Genomic DNA, 18,816 nt, shown 5'->3' with positions numbered 1-18,816 from the left:
GATGGACATTGCAGGACTGCAGAGAAAGCACATTGCTTATAGACTGGTCCCCATGGTAACAGCCGCACTGCAGACGATATGCTAATCATGCCTTTTAATACACAGGATCCGGAGGTGTTCGGAATAATTGTTAACTGTGCTTGCCAATTGCGTGGCCTTTGAAGTAATTGAAAATCTGAACCACTGTTGCAAACACTCATTACATTAATATTACTAATTGCTCAGATAAGCAGCACTTTACTGGAATAGAATGTTTCCACACATTTGACACACGTTAAGGTAAACAAAACATCAGTTTAAAACAGCGACGACGTGTGGAGTCCTAAGAAGATTATAATGCACCAGCTAAACACTCCATATAGACCTCTCCACTAGATAAACATTACTGCACTAGGAACAAACAAATGTGGTCAACTGTATAAATGGGTAATTGTATGTAAAAATAATGTGTAAAAAAGAATGTAATTGTATGTAAAAATAATGTGATATCTTGTAACAATTGTCACCCTGGATAAGGGCGTCTGCTAAGAAATAAATAAATAAATAAATAAATAAATAAATAATAACTAGCCTCGTCTCATAACTAAATGGTATGAGCTACAGTATACTATTAAAACAGGTTAAAATAATTAAACTAAATATCTTCAGTATATACCGTACAAAACTGATAGGCAAGATTAGACCAACTGCTTATTTTTGTTACAGTTCATAACTCTCTTCAAATAAGAAAAATATTATATATTAATACAAATATAAAAACAAACTCACCTTCCATTACTTAGCATCCCCGTTATTGTATTGTTTTTGATGTTTTTGTTTTCTTGACTTTATTTTCATTTGAACTCGACAACACAATAAGCTCACTGCCACAAAAAAGTTAACAGCCGCCTATACAGAACCAAACAAATAAAGTTGTATTTTTTTTTAAGTGACGTAGTAAGCATGCGACTGCGAGCGAGATGAATCGTGGAAGTCCGCGTGTTTGTAGGGTGTTGAACAGTAGATCTGTGTTTTTGCACATTTTGTAAACGATTCCGATCTTTTTGTTTTTTTAGATCATGCCCCAAGATCCTGCACCTCCTCCGGCGAAGAAATTTAAGCCGGGGTCACCGCTCTTTCGTCTAAATAGAAAACCTGGCATGCTTCCACCTAGTAAAGAAAACACATCTGTACCGGTGGAACTGCAACGTAAACACCTCCCTATTTACCAGGCGAGAGAGCAGCTAATCAACCAGCTCCGGCAGCTGCACAGTGCGGTCTTAATAGGTAAGTGAGGACCGCGCGTCAATCATATTAGGGTAATATAAATTGTGAATACAACTTGCGTGAGTGACAAAGTGCCTGTGCCCATATTTTTTGTATTGCATTGACAACTTCAATGCTAAAGGGATGGAAATAGCATTCCCATTGCATAGCATTCTGATCCATTTTGTCGTTTCATTAAGTGTAATAAGATTCGCATGAGCTAGGTGTACGCTGTGGCTAATGAAGTTCGTAGTAAAACCTGGGATGGATGAAACGGCTATGCAATAGGGATCTGGCTTCTATCCCAGTGGTAGTACAAGATTGATTTGCAAGTGTATTGGCAATTTTTACTATAACTGGGTGAATCATCTAGTACTACACTGAATACGATTAAGAACATGCATATCAAATATAGACCGATTTAACCGGTAAAAAACGGTAAAACACCCCCGATACAAACAAAATATGAAATCGGTGTATATACACAATAAACACTAGAAAAACACTAGATTTCAAGCTATATTACAGTTCGATAGGGAGTATTTAAACCGTGGAATTTAAAACACACAAAACCCCCAGAAGAATATGCCCGTGACCATAAGGATTTCGTTGTGGAAGACAGAAAAGTTGTGGAAAACAATTGGAAAAGTGTGCAAGTACTGTTGAGTTACTATACATATTGTCACAAAAAAAACGAACGTAACCTAAAACAATATTTTCATACAGTATATAAAAAGCGAAAGCCTCAGAAAAAAATATTTATGTATAACTCGAAAATAGCTAAAAATATGCATAGAAAAAACAAAAAAGTAATGTAGGTACACAAAAATGTGAATAATTGATACAAAATCTATTATATCAGGATGTTTCAGACTGCACGTAGAGAGAGAGAGAGAGAGAGATGTGAGTGTTTATTGTGTTTTTCCATTTTTGTCATTTAACTTGATGTAGATATGGCCTGAACAGCCACAGTGCAAGCTCAGGGGTGCCAGTGTCTTCTGGAAAGGCTGTGCCTGCTTGTTCATGTTGCTGCCCTGTGTTTCAGGTGAGACGGGCTCAGGGAAGACCACGCAGATTCCTCAGTACCTGTTCGAGGCGGGCATCGGGAGGCAGGGCCTTGTTGCCATCACACAGCCCCGCAGGGTGGCAGCCATCTCCCTGGCAACAAGAGTGTCCGAGGAAAAGAGGTGTCAATTAGGAAAACTGGTACAGCGTTTACATCTTTTTTTGGTTGCTTTTTTTCCCCATTTCATATTTTTTTAATCAAATTCTTAAGTCACCTTGCTGTTGGTATTCACAAATAAATTAATATGTAGTATTAAAAATAATACTGTTGTGAACAGTTTCTTACTTATTATATTATTGTTACACTTGATTTTTTTTTATCCCTTTCTGTAAACATGCATTTGCTCTTGCTTCAGAATAATTCTATTTGTGGGTTTTGTCTTGCCAGCAAACCAACAGCTATAACTCTAGAAATACATACATGGATAAATAGCTCTAACATCCAGCATTATTAAGAACATTTAACTAATCAGGACAGGAATTACAGCTTACAGCCCTGTTCCTTTTTCAGTAAATCAAACAGTTTTGTTTTAAAGGACAGGAGTGAAATGTGGCCTGAGAGTAACAGGGTGCATTGTGTGCTTCAGGTGGGCTACACGGTCCGGTTCGAGGATGTCACCTCCGCAGAGACCAAGCTGAAGTTCATGACGGACGGCATGCTGCTGCGGGAGGCGATCGGGGACCCCCTGCTGCAGCGCTACACCGTAGTGATTCTGGATGAAGCCCACGAGAGGACTGTGCACACAGACGTGCTGTTTGGGGTTGTGAAGGCAGCACAGAAGAAACGCAGGGAGCAGAACAAGTTCTCATTGAAGGTTAGGCTCTGGTCCAAACTAAATCGGGAACAATACAGGATTGCTGTGATTCTCATCGCATTTTAGTTTGTTATTTCCTTATTGGATAATGAGTTTATAATATAGAGCAGACACTGATGTGATCTGAAATCGCTACATAGCAGTTTGTATCAGATAGAAAGTGACGTGGCATGTAGATTCGCTGTACTGTTTAAGTCTTCTTTTTTCCCTATATAATATAAAAAAAGATCCCAGCTGATTTTCGCCTGCGCTCTCATTGATAAAATCAGCTTTTATCCTACAGCGCCCAATACAATATTCTGTATTTCTGTTTTGGGATTAAACAGTGAAGTGATGTGTGATCTGTGCAAACTTCATTATACAAGACTTTAATTGCAAATACTAATTAGTTCAGTAGGCAGTGAAGTGCTAATTGTCGTTTTCCTGGTGTTGCACTGTAGGTGATTATTATGTCAGCTACTATGGATGTAGACCTGTTCTCCCAGTACTTTAACAACGCTCCAGTGCTGTATCTGGAGGGGCGGCAGCACCCCATCAAGATCTTCTACACAAAGCAGCCTCAGACTGACTACCTACAAGCTGCCCTGATCTCCCTGTTCCAGATCCATCAAGTAAGTTGAGTGTGCAGGACTGTTCAAGATGAAATATGGACGTGTTCTTTTTTTAACACAGGGTGTAATTGCATTGACAGAGATGGCGAGTACAGATATGCTATTTAGTTTAATCAGCAATTAAGTTCTACAGCTAAGTCAAGTAGACCAATTACACTGCTCGTAGTGTCTTATACATTTTACCGACCAGTGACGTTAGCAAAACAGTACATTAAATCAGTAGTTAAAATGTGTGCTTTGACTGCGGGTGTTGTGTTTCTCAGGAGGCTCCCTCTTCTCATGATATCCTGGTGTTCCTGACCGGGCAGGAGGAGATCGAGGCCATGGCTCGCACCTGCAGAGACATTGCTAAGCACCTCCCGGACAGCTGTGGGCAGATGGTAGTGATTCCACTGTACGCATCCCTGCCTCACACACAGCAGCTGCGGGTGTTCCACACAGCGCCCAAGGTGAGGGAGTGATTGTGCGCTCGCACATTAATCTATAGCAGTGCAAACCCAGCCCAGTTCAAGTTCTTGAGAGCATTGGGGTACAGAGGGAAGAACCCTGACTGTACAAAGATGTTCTTTAGAATTCTTCTGGTATCACGCTTACAATTTTATATTTACGTTGCTCTAATTTTCTATTTACACATGTGGCAGTGGATAGTAATGTTGTTTATTAAGTGACACATTTACAGCTTTGCCCAAAAGCTTTGCATCACCCTACAGAATTAACAAATTCATAAAGTCAAATGAAACCTGCTGAATAATGTTACGTTAACATATTGAATTCCATACCGCGTTGTAGTTTCCCGTATATTTAACAAAAAGCTGACAAAAATTGAAAAATGTGACGTTTTGAAATCGAACATGAAAATCTGTACTACTATTATGGCTTCCGGTAGACTTTTGCGATATCATTTTGTAGTTTGATTACATGATGTTAAATAAAAGATCTAAATAATATATTAATTATATCTCAGTTCTAAAGTTCTAAGTGATTCAAAACTTTTGGCCATAGCTGTAATGTTTATTTGCTAACGTTCCTGTGCTTTGTGAATTAATTTCTCTTTTCAATTCTGCTTTTTAGGGCTGTCGGAAAGTGATTCTCTCCACCAACATCGCAGAGACTTCCATCACCATCTCAGGAATAAAGTTTGTCATTGACACAGGGATGGTAAAGGCGAAACGCTACAACCCAGGTAGGCTTTCTGTTTCTCAGGTTCACTCATCGCTGACACCTGGTACATCATGTGTGATATTAGATTTCTCTAGATTGTGTGTGATTCAGTGTTTCATCCACGTCATACGTATTAGAACTGCACTCTCACCTCTCCCCTCTCCGCAGACAGTGGATTGGAGGTGCTGGCGGTTCAGAGGGTGTCGAAGGCCCAGGCCTGGCAGCGCACAGGGAGGGCTGGGCGGGAGGACAGTGGGGTGTGTTACCGGCTCTACACCGAGGACCAGTTTGACCAGTTCAACAACATGACCGTGCCAGAGATCCAGAGGTGGGCCACCGCAGCGAGACATCATTTAGATCTTTTATTTCACATCATTTACAAAGAAACTACAAAATGAGATTGCAAAAGTCTACCGGAAGCCGTACAGTATTTCATGTTAGATTCCGAAATGTCAAATTTTTCCATTTGTCAGTTATTCGTTAAGTATATGGAAAACCACAAAGCGGTATGTAATTCAATATGTTAACATAACATTATTCAGCAGGTTTCATTTGTCTTTATGGAGCAAAATGTGTTCATTCTGTTGGGTGACGGAAAACGTTTGGCCACAGCTGTAGCTTAGACGAGAGAAGCGGTCACACTTTAAAGAAACTAGACAAACAGTTCAGTGTAAAAAGAGATAGTCAAAGTAATAACATTTATAAATATTTTCCGTTAGGGATGCAACACCTACAATACTTCTGAGAAGTCAGCTGTGATAATGAGAGTCTGGATCTGTTGGCTGAAAGCCCTTTGTGAATAACCTGAAGCCCTGTGTTGTTTCTGCAGGTGCAACCTGGCCAGTGTGATGCTGCAGCTACTGGCCCTGCGGATCCCCAATGTGCTTACCTTCGACTTCATGTCCAAACCATCACCAGGTGAGCTGGTCTTCTACTTCCTTCCTGTTGGATTGTGGTGGATACAGACTAGACTAGCAGTGTTACACTGCTGAAGCCTTTGCCCTGTTAAACTGGGAGTGTACAGTGAATCTTTAATTGAGATCTTTGTTCAACAGAGGCTGTTCGAGCGGCCATTGAGCAGCTGGATTTATTAGGCGCTGTCGAACGCATGGATGACCAGGTGACTCTCACACCAATGGGAAAGAAAATGGCTTCCTTTCCTCTGGAACCCAGGTTTGCGAAGGTCAGTGGTGTTTTATTTGTAATTTTATTATTGCATGTCTAGAATGAACTTCACTGACAGCCCTGGCTTTTGCAGCCCAGGCTGGAACTTTCTATGTCTGAGGTGGAATAATTCTGAAGACGGTTGCATTGACCCATTCCCACAGTCCCAAATTGTTAATATCAGGCATTGAAATAAGACCCCTATTGCATAGCAGTGTGATCCATTCCAGGTTTTACTACAAACTTTTAAGACACACCTGAGTCTGTTACCTATACAGTGGCTAATCAGGTATGTATTAAAACCTGGAATGGGTGAAACTGCAATACAACAGGAGTTTTATTTCGATCCCTGAATATGATGCACATAACACAGCACATCCTTTTTGCCTTTTATCCATCTATTCCAACGATTATAAAATCTTTCCCTTGTACACTGATTCAATTACTGTTAAAAAGTAACCATGATTACAATGGAAGTGTTTATCTCTCTCTGTCTGTGTTAGACAATCCTGCTGTCCTCGCAGTTCCACTGCACAGAGGAGGTGTTGACCATCGTGTCCCTGCTCTCGGTGGACAGCGTGCTCTATAACCCCCCCTCGCGCCGCGATGACGTGCTGTCCGTCCGCAGGAAATTCATTTCCAACGAGGGAGACCACATGACCCTGCTCAACATCTACTGGGCCTTCAGAAACGTCAAGGGCAATAAGGTACAGTGCCTTTACGTTTGTGTAAATTACCTAGGGCGGTAAGTTTCCTTTTTCATTTCTTTAATGTTTAAACCTCAACGAAACCTGTTGTGGAAAGGTCTCAAATAGGTGGCTATTCATTTATATTTAAACGTCTAAGATCACATGTGTAGTTGCTCACCTGGTAAAGGCACGGCTGTGTGGTGTGGTGGAGGAGTCACACAGTGAGGGCAGCGCAGGTTCCTGACCTGTCTATGCCAAGTTGCTGATCTTCGATTCCACTGGGAGCATTGCATTGGCTCAGGCACTGCCACAGGTTATCTGTGTGCATGGAAAAAGACCATGTTAGAATTGTATTAGCCTTTCGTTGTACACTAAACTGAATATTTTACATATTTTTAACCTCAGTACAATCTCTGTTCTCCACAGGACTGGTGTCGAGAGAATTTTGTGAACAGCAGGAACATGGCTTTGGTGTCGGAGGTCCGATCTCAGCTGAGAGAAACCTGTATGAAGGTACAGGACTTTTATTGGGTTTTCTTCTGGTTTCAAGGGTTTTCTTCTGGTTTCAAGCCTGCTGTAGTTCATTTCTGTCTCTGCTTATTTCCCGGGTAACGCAGCTGGGAATGGCGATGGAGTCGTCTCGCACAGACACGGCCAACATCCGCCGCTGCCTGGCACACGGGCTCTTCATGAACGCCGCAGAGCTGCAGCCAGACGGGTCTTACTACACTCTGCACACCCACCAGCTGGTCTCCATCCACCCCTCCTCAGTGCTCTTCCAGGGCAAGCCTGCCTACGTGGTGTTCAATGAGCTGCTGCACACCTCCAAGTGCTACATGAGGGACCTGTGCCTGGTGGACCCAGACTGGCTGCACGACGCGGCACCCCAATACTTCCGCAGGAAACTCCGACTGCTCAAGAGCTAGTCTTCGAGAGCGCAGCCTTGGGGTTAGCTCTTCAGCAGCTGTCGGTCCTGAAACGGTCCTGAAATGAAACGTGGACCCCAGTTTAGGGGGGTCAAAGAGTTTCTATAGCAGAAGACCTGCGTTTGTGTGGCGTCAAGGAGAGTTGTTCTACAGGATTTTGGGTGTGCTTACAGGAGTTTCTACTGACACACAATCCAGGCACCCAGGTTTTTTTTTTTTTTTTCATGATTTGAAAACCGATTAATTAAAAGGAATTCATCGGATTAATATCTTAAACCTGTTTTGGTGCAGGTACGAGGAAGCGGTCAATATCGTAACTTAACAATTTTGTAATACAGTGAATACGATACAGAGTTCTTGTTGTTACACTCTTTGACGTATAAAGAAGTTGTGAAATTTTGAGAGCAGTGAATTGGAAGTCTGTACACATTAAAGTGTAGTACATTTACAATTCAGAGTCGACCTGGCCTAACCGTGGAATAAAGGGAGCGCTGCACCTCATGCGATGCTAACGTGTGCAGCTGGTTTTACTGTTGTACTTTTTGTTTCTGCAGATGTTTAGAAACTTTCAAAAATTCAATGACAACATTTCAACTAAGTATTTCCTAATGCCTTCAGTATTTGTAAATGTACCACTATTGAGTGTTTAATAGTTTACAATATGTATCCTGCTGCTACTGTACTGTGGTACAGGATAGCTTCACTCTTCTGGAAGTCTGCCTGGTGGACACTTTCTAAACATTGGGTTTTTTATAACTTAAGTACAACTGTAAAACAGACTGCAACCATAATTTACTATTGAAAAAAATAGTAAAAAGCAAAGACCTTGGTTTATTTTATGATTATTTACCATTACACCTGACCAAATACTTTTTTGGTTACCTACATGGATTAGATGATTTTACTGTAGTGTGAATGCTATCGGAAAAAGTAGAAAATTCCAGGTGGGTAAGGTTGAACTACCAGGAAGCTAACTATGAAAGACAAGTTATGACCACAGTGGTCATGTAAGCAGAGCTATGCAAAAAAGAAGCAGACAATTATTCTAATTCCAGTTTCTGTATGTCTCATTACAACAAGGGCTGTATAAATCTGGTAAATATTCATTGTGTCCTGAGACTTTTTCCACGGTTGGATTGGGTTGGGTTGGGTTGGGTTGGGTTGGGTTGGGGGGTGAACAAAATGTGTGTCTTGTAGAATTCACCAGTGTGTGAAACCGGTAAGACTAACTCCATGCTGGTTAGAACTAGCTCCTGCGTTCAATGTAAGGCAACGGTTGGCCGAATTTGATGTATGCATCATAAAAAAGCAACGCCCAATTGATTATTTTATGTATAGGGAGGGATTTTCCCTATAGAGAGAACAGGATTGGCTTCTAAACCCAGGCAAGAGAAATACTCCACAAGAAGAAAATGTCCAGTTGACGTGATGAAGGACTTGGGGACTGGACAGAAGCCCTCTCATGCAGGTGTGATGTAAGATAACTGGAAGCCTCTCTGTGTTCTTAACCATGCCGTGTTCAGACTGTCTTTATAACTCCTGGCACCAAAGAGAATAACTAGCTGAAGATTTACTTCCAGTAGTGCTTCTATCCCTTTGGTACTTCCAGGATCATTTACTGTGCCAGAACTGAGCTGTAAAATAAACAAGGGTTCCCTCAAAATGTATATACCATTGATATCTAATGTCTTACCCATGTGAAGTACTGCTGGACAGACCATTTATTAATACAGCTGCTGTTAATCCAGTCTTTTTTATTTTATTTCCCTAATATTTGTAAAGTTTACTTTTAGAATATCAAATGATAGATTGCATGGAATTGTGGCAGCTATATATATATATATATATATATATGATACAGTGCCTTGCGAAAGTTTTCGGCCCCCTTGAACTTTGCGACCTTTTGCCACATTTCAGGCCTCAAACATAAAGATATGAAACTGTAATTTTTTGTGAAGAATCAACAAGTGGGACACAATCATGAAGTGGAACGAAATTTATTGGATATTTCAAACTTTTTTAACAAATAAAAAACTGAAAAATTGGGCGTGCAAAATTATTCAGCCCCCTTAAGTTAATACTTTGTAGCGCCACCTTTTGCTGCGATTACAGCTGTAAGTCGCTTGGGGTATGTCTCTATCAGTTTTGCACATCGAGAGACTGAAATTTTTGCCCATTCCTCCTTGCAAAACAGCTCGAGCTCAGTAAGGTTGGATGGAGAGCATTTGTGAACAGCAGTTTTCAGTTCTTTCCCCAGATTCTCGATTGGATTCAGGTCTGGACTTTGACTTGGCCATTCTAACACCTGGATATGTTTATTTGTGAACCATTCCATTGTAGATTTTGCTTTATGTTTTGGATCATTGTCTTGTTGGAAGACAAATCTTCGTCCCAGTCTCAGGTCTTTTGCAGACTCCATCAGGTTTTCTTCCAGAATGGTCCTGTATTTGGCTCCATCCATCTTCCCATCAATTTTAACCATCTTCCCTGTCCCTGCTGAAGAAAAGCAGGCCCAAACCATGATGCTGCCACCACCATGTTTGACAGTGGGGATGGTGTGTTCAGGGTGATGAGCTGTGTTGCTTTTACGCCAAACATAACGTTTTGCATTGTTGCCAAAAAGTTTGATTTTGGTTCCATCTGACCAGAGCACCTTCTTCCACATGTTTGGTGTGTCTCCCAGGTGGCTTGTGGCAAACTGTAAACGACACTTTTTATGGATATATTTAAGAAATGGCTTTCTTCTTGCCACTCTTCCATAAAGGCCAGATTTGTGCAGTATACGACTGATTGTTGTCCTATGGACAGAGTCTCCCACCTCAGCTGTAGATCTCTGCAGTTCATCCAGAGTGATCATGGGCATCTTGGCTGCATCTCTGATCAGTCTTCTCCTTGTATGAGCTGAAAGCTTAGAGGGACGGCCAGGTCTTGGTAGATTTGCAGTGGTCTGATACTCCTTCCATTTCAATATTATCGCTTGCACAGTGCTCCTTGGGATGTTTAAAGCTTGGGAAATCTTTTTGTATCCAAATCCGGCTTTAAACTTCTCCACAACAGTATCTCGGACCTGCCTGGTGTGTTCCTTGTTCTTCATGATGCTCTCTGCGCTTTAAACGGACCTCTGAGACTATCACAGTGCAGGTGCATTTATACGGAGACTTGATTACACACAGGTGGATTCTATTTATCATCATTAGTCATTTAGGTCAACATTGGATCATTCAGAGATCCTCACTGAACTTCTGGAGAGAGTTTGCTGCACTGAAAGTAAAGGGGCTGAATAATTTTGCACGCCCAATTTTTCACTTTTATTTGTTAAAAAAGTTTGAAATATCCAATAAATTTCGTTCCACTTCATGATTGTGTCCCACTTGTTGTTGATTCTTCACAAAAAATTACAGTTTCATATCTTTATGTTTGAAGCCTGAAATGTGGCAAAAGGTCGCAAAGTTCAAGGGGGCCGAATACTTTCGCAAGGCACTGTATATACACACACACACACATATACAGTGTAATTTATATAGTTAGTTGTGTTGTTCAATTACAAACAGGCCAGGGCAAAAACTGAGCCCCAGTAAAGTGTTGGACTGGGCTGTTTATCAGGATCATTCTGAATCTAACAACTTTTCTCCAGCACTTGGTGGTCATTTATTCTGTAGTCATTGGTATTCCAAATAGAGAAAGAAAAAGCATGCCAACAGGGACCAGAATATGCACCTGAGGCCTGTGTTCACCTTCATTTCTACATGCAGGCAATACTTGAAGGTTGTTTAAGATGGACATTGTTCCAACCGTGTTCTGAATTGTTTCATTTAACCAATTAATCACCATCCCCACTAGGGTTTTGAAATGATTGAAATCTACAGTAATTAGCATAGCTTTACTTCGGGTCTGGTCAGGTGTAGACAAGTTCAGTATTATTATTATTTATTTCTTAGCAGACGCCCTTATCCAGGGCGACTTACAATTGTTACAAGTTATCACATTATACATTATTTCACATTATACAGATATCACATTATTTTTTTTTTTACATACAATTACCCATTTATACAGTTGGGTTTTTACTGGAGCACTCTAGGTAAAGTACCTTGCTCAAGGGTACAACAGCAGTGTCCCCCACTGGGGATTGAACCCACAACCTTCTGGTCAAGAGGCCAGAGCCCTAACCATTACTCCACACTGCTGCCACTGTTGTTCAAGACCATGAAGAGGTGCTTGTTGGAAATGACACTGAAGAAGGTCTTTGAATGCCATGGAAATCTGTTATGTATAAGATACATATACATACAACGTGTATGTGGGAATAGTAAAGATGTACACACTACTAAGGCACTGTACATTTTAAATGGTGCCATTTGAACTATTCTTGGGTGACTGTATGCAGAGCAATGTCCATAAAAACATGACTGCGCCAAAATATGTTGCACCCATGGGAGGAGTCAGTGGGCCAACTTCCAGTCATGTTTGGAGACAACCCTTGAGTGTGCCTAGTTAATGGTTTCAGGTGTTTATGAATATGGCTGTGATTGCACCTCTGTGCTGTCAGTTAGGGTAATGGGATTTTTTCCCAAAGGCTGGGGTCTTTGAACGAAGTGATCAAATCCATTTTCTTACCTCGTGAGAGATTCACTGTATTCCTCGCTGCACAGAAAACCTTTGTGTTCTTTGCGCAGCTGTGTTTGTTTTAACTCATGTACATGCAGCTTTCTGTTCTTCAAATACACCACTGTACATTTTAAACCGTTTAAATCTCTACTTCTTTGTTCTTTCCTGTGCTGTAGGTCATTTTGAAAGTCAGGCTGAAATCCCATGGTCTCAGCCTGGGTTTGGTGAGGAGGAAGTGTAATAGTGAAATAAAGTTTATAAAAATAAGAGAGCCCCTGATAAAATTGCTAATTCTACTAAGAGTACATAAGATGGATTTTAGGATCTCGGGTAATGACTCCTCTCACGTGAATGACAATTCAGGGGCATTCCTATTAACGATGGTTAGTGTTCGATCAGGCTGCTAAAACTTATCAGGTCAAAGTGTATGCTCAGGACGAAAGTAAAAAGCTAATTTGTTGTATTAAAAAGGAAACAAAAACAGGTTAACAATACAGGTAACAACTCTGTTTACGAGGTCGAGTGTAGATTATAGTACAGTACATCGTGTTTCAGAAGTCGCTGCCGGACCTCAAGAATACAAACGTAAACCTGTGACTTGAAGAAAACGTGTTGGTTGTTGTTGGATGATCTTGGTGGCCCAATAGAAGACTGGAAACCTTACCCATGTTGTGTACGGTACCATTCTGCTCCTCCATGCACCATTCACAATGGATTAAAATAATGCACGAGTTGGAACGTGATTTTTGGAACACTGCATATCAGAAGCGTGACGTGGACTTGTGCAAAAGTGACGTCATAAATCGTCATGCAATTGAATTGGTACAGTACTTTATAAGCAGCACAGAGTGAAACACGCTTTTGTAAAATATTTTCTTTATAATACAGAGAATATTTACACACCACTTGGTTGTATTGTGTCATTTACTCATTTTTTTGTTAATTATAAGTGAATCTAATTTTAAAATACGTAGTTAAACATTAACATTCCTGTCTAAATAAATGGCCATTTTCGAACACAGAAAGATTAATCAAAATTTTTGGAACGAGGAATTTGAATAACAGTATTCCAACAACACAGTATTATTATTTATTTCTTAGCAGACGCCCTTATCCAGGGCGACTTACAATTGTTACAAGATACCTTGTTCAAGGGTACAACAGCAGTGCCCCCACTGGCGATTGAACCCAAAACACTCCGGTCAAGAGACCAGAGCCCTAACCACTACTCCACACATCAGGTTAGAATATATAGCTTTATTAGTTAATTGTGACATGCCTCTATTTTTCAGAACATCTTTGTATCCGCCTCTGTTCTCTCACAGCTACCTGCGCATGGCCAATCTGCAAAGGTCACGCAGACAGTCATGACGGAGAGGCACATCCGTAAACTCACTTCCAGGGCGGAGTTGAAAGTTGAGAGTGAAGGGGAGGTCAGGGTGTCCTTCTTAACTACACGCGTTTCCAGCAGCGTCTGCACTGACTGCTCAGTAGGTGTTAAACTCTGCCGTTCGTTACAGCGATCACCAGTTAACATTATAATATAATCCAACCTACCTGGCAACATGTTTAAGTCTTTTACCCGAGTCGTTTGCACTGCAGCACGGATCTCCTCCGGTACTGCCACCGCCTCTACTTCCCGGGGACTGGAACAGCTCCTCCGGCCGGCCTTGTGCGCTCCAAGCTCGGTTACATATCGGCCCTTCACACGCTCCATCTGGATGCTGTGTAGTAGCGGTTCCTCATCGGGATCCAGGCCGGGGTTGTTAAGCTCGAGTCGGGGTATTCCTTCTCTGTCATGTGGCTGCGGAGGACTGCACACAGAAGGTAACACTTTAAATAATAAAAAAAAAAAGTTTGCGTTTGGAAGATTGCACAGATCTGTTTAAAGTGATACAGCAACGTTGAATTTCGGTAGCCAAACTATCCATATTATTCTGTAACACATTGGTTAATTTGTATTCAGTTATAAAACACGTGATGGCGTTGAGAAAATTACCATTTTAGTGTCTGAGGGCAGTACGAGACTGGTAAGGGCATGCGGTTAATACTCCACACACGTTTCACTGCACGTCAGCGCGTTTGTACAGTACCGCAGTATTTGGAATTATAAAACGCAAATGCTTTATTAGCACTCGATAGTGTCCTGGGTCATAAAAGTTTCTATACAGGTGGGGGTGGGGGGAGGCTGCACCACGTGACGTTGGCTTCATAGCTGTGGCATCAATTGATGATGTAAGATGTCTGCAATACTATAGTGCTATCAGTGGGTTTCTGTAAATCCATAAGGAATTGATCATTAGTGTGCTTAAGTACCTAGACGTTAAGCTAAACTTGGTCTAATGTATGGTTGCCATTTCAGTGTCTAGTGTGATATTAAGAAGACATGCCATGCACCTCTTGTACAGGTAATTTGGGATTAAGGCTCACTGTAAAACCTGGAATGACTCACACTGCTACATGGGAGTCCTATTATTCTACTAATGTGTGCCTATAAGAACATAAACAACACGTCCAAATACAGGATCTCTTAGGCATGTGTAATGTACATTTACAGTATCCTCTGAAAACAAGCTTTGTGTGTTGACCAGTGCATGAAGATGAACGGGTACATAAAGCCATCACTGCCTGCTTTAATACTTTAATAATGCTGTCTTATCGCCAGGCGACAAGGCCTTTGTGGAGTTCCTGTCGGATGAGATTAAAGAGGAGAGGAAGATCCAGAAGCACAAGTCCCTGCCCAAGATGTCTGGCGGCTGGGAGCTGGAACTCAGTGGCACAGAGGCCAAACTCAGCCGGAAGACCTCTGGAGAGAAGTGAGTGCCTGGAGGAGGCAGGGGACAGTGTGGCTATCCTGTACTGCAGCCACAAAGACGCTGTCTGCTGCCAAGGAAAACATTTAGTAACAGCATGTTACCTTTCAACTTAGTTGAGGCGAGGGTCAAAATCAACATTTTTGGTTATAACATACTTGTTACAGAATACCTAATATGTAGTAACGTAATACAGTACAGTTAGGATACACACAAGTCAAAGGCTTCCTGATACTATCTTTTATTAACAAATCAATTCTAAAATGCTTGTCATAAAACAGTCCCCTTGCTAGTGTAACACCTTTTTAATGCAGAAAAGAGTAAACCATGCATAGAATAGTTCATCAGTTGAAGGTAAAACGCTCCATCTTCCACTAAAGCCTGTTGCATATTTGTGCTGCATGGATTTTGCTAGACTTTTTTTTTTTTTCTTCCTGTTCTGTGTGCTGTTTTAGGGTTACAATCACATTCAACGTCAACAACAGCATTCCACCCTCCTTTGAAGAGGAGGCCCAGCAGGGAGAGAAGCCCTCAGAAACGGAGGTGAGATTGCAGCTATACTGTACCTGCTCTCCTCCAGGCACCCGCTGGTTATATGTTTACAGTACGGTATACCCTGATATTAAAGAGTAAGTAGCGGGGTTCTGAACAATATAGCGCTCCACGTCCCCACGTGTTGCTACAACTGTTTAAATAACATACCTGTCATTTTCCTTTTCATTGTTAACATCCTGACAACTTTTTACACTTACAACTTTAAAGTCTGTTTTTAAAGCTCTTTTCAAAATGACCGCTGTAATGCACTGATGGTGTAAAACAGGTAACACAGCAATAATGATCCAAGATGTGGTACGGAAGTTGAAGGTGTAAATGATTTAGAGGACAGATCTCAAACCCCCAGTGCACTAGAGCGGATATTTTGAAAAGAGCTTTGAAGCAGACTTTAAAGTTATAAGTGTAAAACGTTGCCAGGATGTTAACAATGAAAAGGAAAATGACAGGTATGTTATTTAAACAGTTGTAGCAACACATGGGGACATGTAATGGTATATTTTTCGGAACCCTGCTACTTCAATCTTTTAATGTGATCCAGCCATCTGAAATGTCTTTGTATCTGATAGCAGAGGGAAACGATGTCCCATTAAAATTAACTGAACTGTGAATATAGCATAGGGTGCTGTGTAAGATACAAGCTGATTTTGACCCATACAAGGTCCTCTTGTGGAGTGGATATTGGCTTTTATTGAACAGCACCCAATATGATATTCAGCATATATCGGCTAAACATCTGACTGTTGTTTCACTGTTTTATTTTAATGTTTTTCTTTCAGCCTGACATTCTCTCATCTCCCAACTTTGTTGTTGAAGTAACAAAACAGTCTGCAACCCAGTCCCTGGTTTTTGACTGTCATTATCCTGAAGATGAGGTTGGTGTTGACATGAGATACACTCCCAGTGATGCTTCAGGGTACACTAAAGCTAACCTCCTTCACTTGATCAGAGTTACATGGAAGCCACAAGGCAATCAACATCATTTATTTGGTGCTTGTGAATTCAGGGTTTTTCCCAAGTGGGTTTAATTTTAGGTCTGTAGTCTGTCTTTAAAAAAAAAACAAACATCAAAAAACAAAAAGAACAAACTGTCCCTCCATGAAACTTCAGTAATGGAGTGATAACCTATAGCTCGGATCTGTCGTCTTGGGCAACAGGGAGATGCATCTTTTATATAGTGTACAACACAAATCAAGGATGCAATCTCGGTTGTGAATTTTGTTATGCTACTGTTATGCATGTCTGTCGTGTTGCTGACACGCCTGCACTGCTCTCCAGGTAGCCCACGGTGAAGAGGAGGAGGAGAGTGATATCTTTGCCATCCGTGAGGTCAGCTTCCAGCCCACAGGTGAATCGGACTGGAAGGACACCAGCTACACACTCAACACCGACTCCCTGGACTGGGTGTGTACTGGGCTGGGCGTTAGGGGTGTTACTGGAGTACAATTTAAACATTGTCACACATTTCCCTGAATGGTTTTTATTTATTGCAAACATTCAAAATATCTTTAAATGGGTTTAATAATGCATTCCTATTTACAATTGCCACACTTTTTTTTTTTTTTTTTACAAATGAACCAGTTTTTTTGCATTTAAACAGCAAAAACCTGTGCTTTGACAAAGTGAATGGCTCGGTATTGTATTGGGTGAATAGAAAAGGGAATACAATTTGTATTGATTAAAATATGCAGTTTGATTTTCTTAACTAGTGATTCTATTAAGCATGTCTCTGTTCCACCACACAGGCTCTGTATGACCATCTGATGGACTTCCTGGCTGACCGCGGGGTTGACAACACCTTTGCTGATGAGCTGGTGGAGCTGAGCACCGCTCTGGAGCACCAGGAGTACATCAAGTTCCTCGAAGAGCTCAGTGGCTTTGTCAAGTGCCAGTGAAGAACCTCCTTTAATGCAACAATCCTTTAATAATCCTGCTGCTTCACGCGGCTACCAAAATCACAACAAACTTGGACGCTTCAAATACTTGAATACCTTTTTATGATCTTTGCATAAAAGCTGTGTTGCTTTATTATTTTTTTCAACATATTTTGCATTTATTAGGTTATTTATCATCAGTTAGAACTCAATATTGGAGTGACAGAAACTATTGCAAACACCATAAAAGGGTTAAAATAACGTTTAAAGTGTATTTGAAGCGATATGCTATTAAACATTAGCACAAGTATGACAAGCCTATTACATCACAGAGGGATATTGTAACATGGGTCTGTGTAACCAGTAATTATGTGAGAACCCTGATCTGAAATACTGAACTGTTTTGTGCAGTATTTGTGTTGGTATTTACTATTGCATACCACGTTAATAAAGGTATGCAGTTGTGAATTTCAAGAAGACATCTTTCATTTTTTTGAGAATCTCCCAGACTAGTTATCAGAGCAGTTAGCACAAATACACACTTCAACATCATAATGTATGTGTCAGTGCAGTTTATATAATTACTATATAGTTTATATTATTTCAAGGATGATACTTTAATTACAAATGCAATTCCCCCATTGGGAAGGATGATGTGGACATGCTTTTAAACAAGCATGTGAGAACATTTTCATCAACTTACATTGTTGATCCAATTAATGTAAATCGGCATCTGAAACAGACATCTTACATCCATACTGTATCTGTAATCAAACTGGAGTTTGCAACAAATAAGGAAACCTCAGCTGCTTAACATTTTAAAGCAGCAAAGATGTCAGATGTTATACAAATGAGATTACAATGTTGAGTCTCATCTAACCCTTTTTTTTCTGCAGTTACTGCTTTGAATAACCTTGTTAAATTATTTTACAATAGAATATAGCTTTGTAATGATCATGTCTTCAAATGTTCAGTTATTGTTTATTCATTGTTAATCCATCAAAATATGTGGATGGGAAATAAGAAAATTCATAAAAATGATCTTGTTTTTTTTTCTTTTTTCTGAATAATTTGTTATTACTTGAAACACAGTAGGATCACACCACAAAAAAAAAACACCCCAAAATGAATACTGAAGGATTGCCATTCACAAAGCATTTGCTGCTTAGATTTTGTTGAGGATCCAATTAAAATACAGTCAAGCTCATTCAATTCAAAGAGAATTAGCAAAAAGGGTAACAAGAAAAATAAGCAAACACACAGAAGGGCTGATGAACCAAACAGTCCTATTTT

General features: G+C 40.6%; 3 protein-coding genes across 5 annotated transcripts in view; 2 read left to right on the top strand and 1 right to left on the bottom strand.

Moving 5' to 3' along the window:
• The window catches only part of LOC117430878 (calcium/calmodulin-dependent protein kinase kinase 1-like), a 67,980-nt gene extending 67,029 nt beyond the window's left edge, over window positions 1-951 (bottom strand). For all 3 annotated transcript variants that reach the window (XM_059001607.1, XM_059001608.1, XM_059001606.1), the window contains exon 1: window positions 769-951. The gene's annotated coding sequence lies outside the window, so the exon portion shown is untranslated. The remainder of the gene's footprint in view (window positions 1-768) is intronic.
• Window positions 952-1,046: 95 nt separating this feature from the next.
• LOC131701765 (ATP-dependent RNA helicase DHX33-like) lies at window positions 1,047-8,076 on the top strand. The gene is made up of 12 exons (XM_059001602.1): window positions 1,047-1,266; window positions 2,291-2,451; window positions 2,898-3,125; window positions 3,566-3,736; window positions 4,000-4,185; window positions 4,808-4,919; window positions 5,066-5,225; window positions 5,727-5,815; window positions 5,953-6,080; window positions 6,565-6,768; window positions 7,177-7,263; window positions 7,368-8,076. The coding sequence occupies exons 1-12, from the start codon at window positions 1,059-1,061 to the stop codon at window positions 7,674-7,676; spliced, it is 2,043 nt and encodes a 680-aa protein (XP_058857585.1). The 5' UTR covers window positions 1,047-1,058; the 3' UTR covers window positions 7,677-8,076.
• Window positions 8,077-13,612: 5,536 nt separating this feature from the next.
• Window positions 13,613-18,564, top strand: LOC117430429 (complement component 1 Q subcomponent-binding protein, mitochondrial-like). The gene is made up of 6 exons (XM_034050441.3): window positions 13,613-14,111; window positions 14,950-15,100; window positions 15,553-15,640; window positions 16,429-16,524; window positions 16,928-17,053; window positions 17,395-18,564. Exons 1-6 carry the CDS (start codon window positions 13,850-13,852, stop codon window positions 17,542-17,544), a joined length of 873 nt encoding a protein of 290 aa, XP_033906332.3. The 5' UTR covers window positions 13,613-13,849; the 3' UTR covers window positions 17,545-18,564.
• Window positions 18,565-18,816: the final 252 nt, after the last annotated feature.

Source organism: Acipenser ruthenus, chromosome 26, assembly GCF_902713425.1.
Source record: "Acipenser ruthenus chromosome 26, fAciRut3.2 maternal haplotype, whole genome shotgun sequence".
Classification (NCBI taxonomy): Eukaryota; Metazoa; Chordata; class Actinopteri; order Acipenseriformes; family Acipenseridae; genus Acipenser; species Acipenser ruthenus.
Note: the sequence above shows the minus strand (reverse complement) of the source record. Positions and strands in the feature narration are given on the sequence as shown.

Coding starts and splice junctions, on each gene's coding strand:
- LOC117430429 (XM_034050441.3), top strand. CDS start 13,850: ATGTTTAAGTCTTTTACCCGAGTCGTTTGCACTGCAGCACGGATCTCC. Junction 14,112..14,949: donor CGGAGGACTGCACACAGAAG/GTAACACTTTAA, acceptor TCTTATCGCCAG/GCGACAAGGCCTTTGTGGAG. Junction 15,641..16,428: donor AGAAGCCCTCAGAAACGGAG/GTGAGATTGCAG, acceptor TTTTTCTTTCAG/CCTGACATTCTCTCATCTCC.
- LOC131701765 (XM_059001602.1), top strand. CDS start 1,059: ATGCCCCAAGATCCTGCACCTCCTCCGGCGAAGAAATTTAAGCCGGGG. Junction 1,267..2,290: donor GCACAGTGCGGTCTTAATAG/GTAAGTGAGGAC, acceptor CCTGTGTTTCAG/GTGAGACGGGCTCAGGGAAG. Junction 6,081..6,564: donor TGGAACCCAGGTTTGCGAAG/GTCAGTGGTGTT, acceptor TGTCTGTGTTAG/ACAATCCTGCTGTCCTCGCA.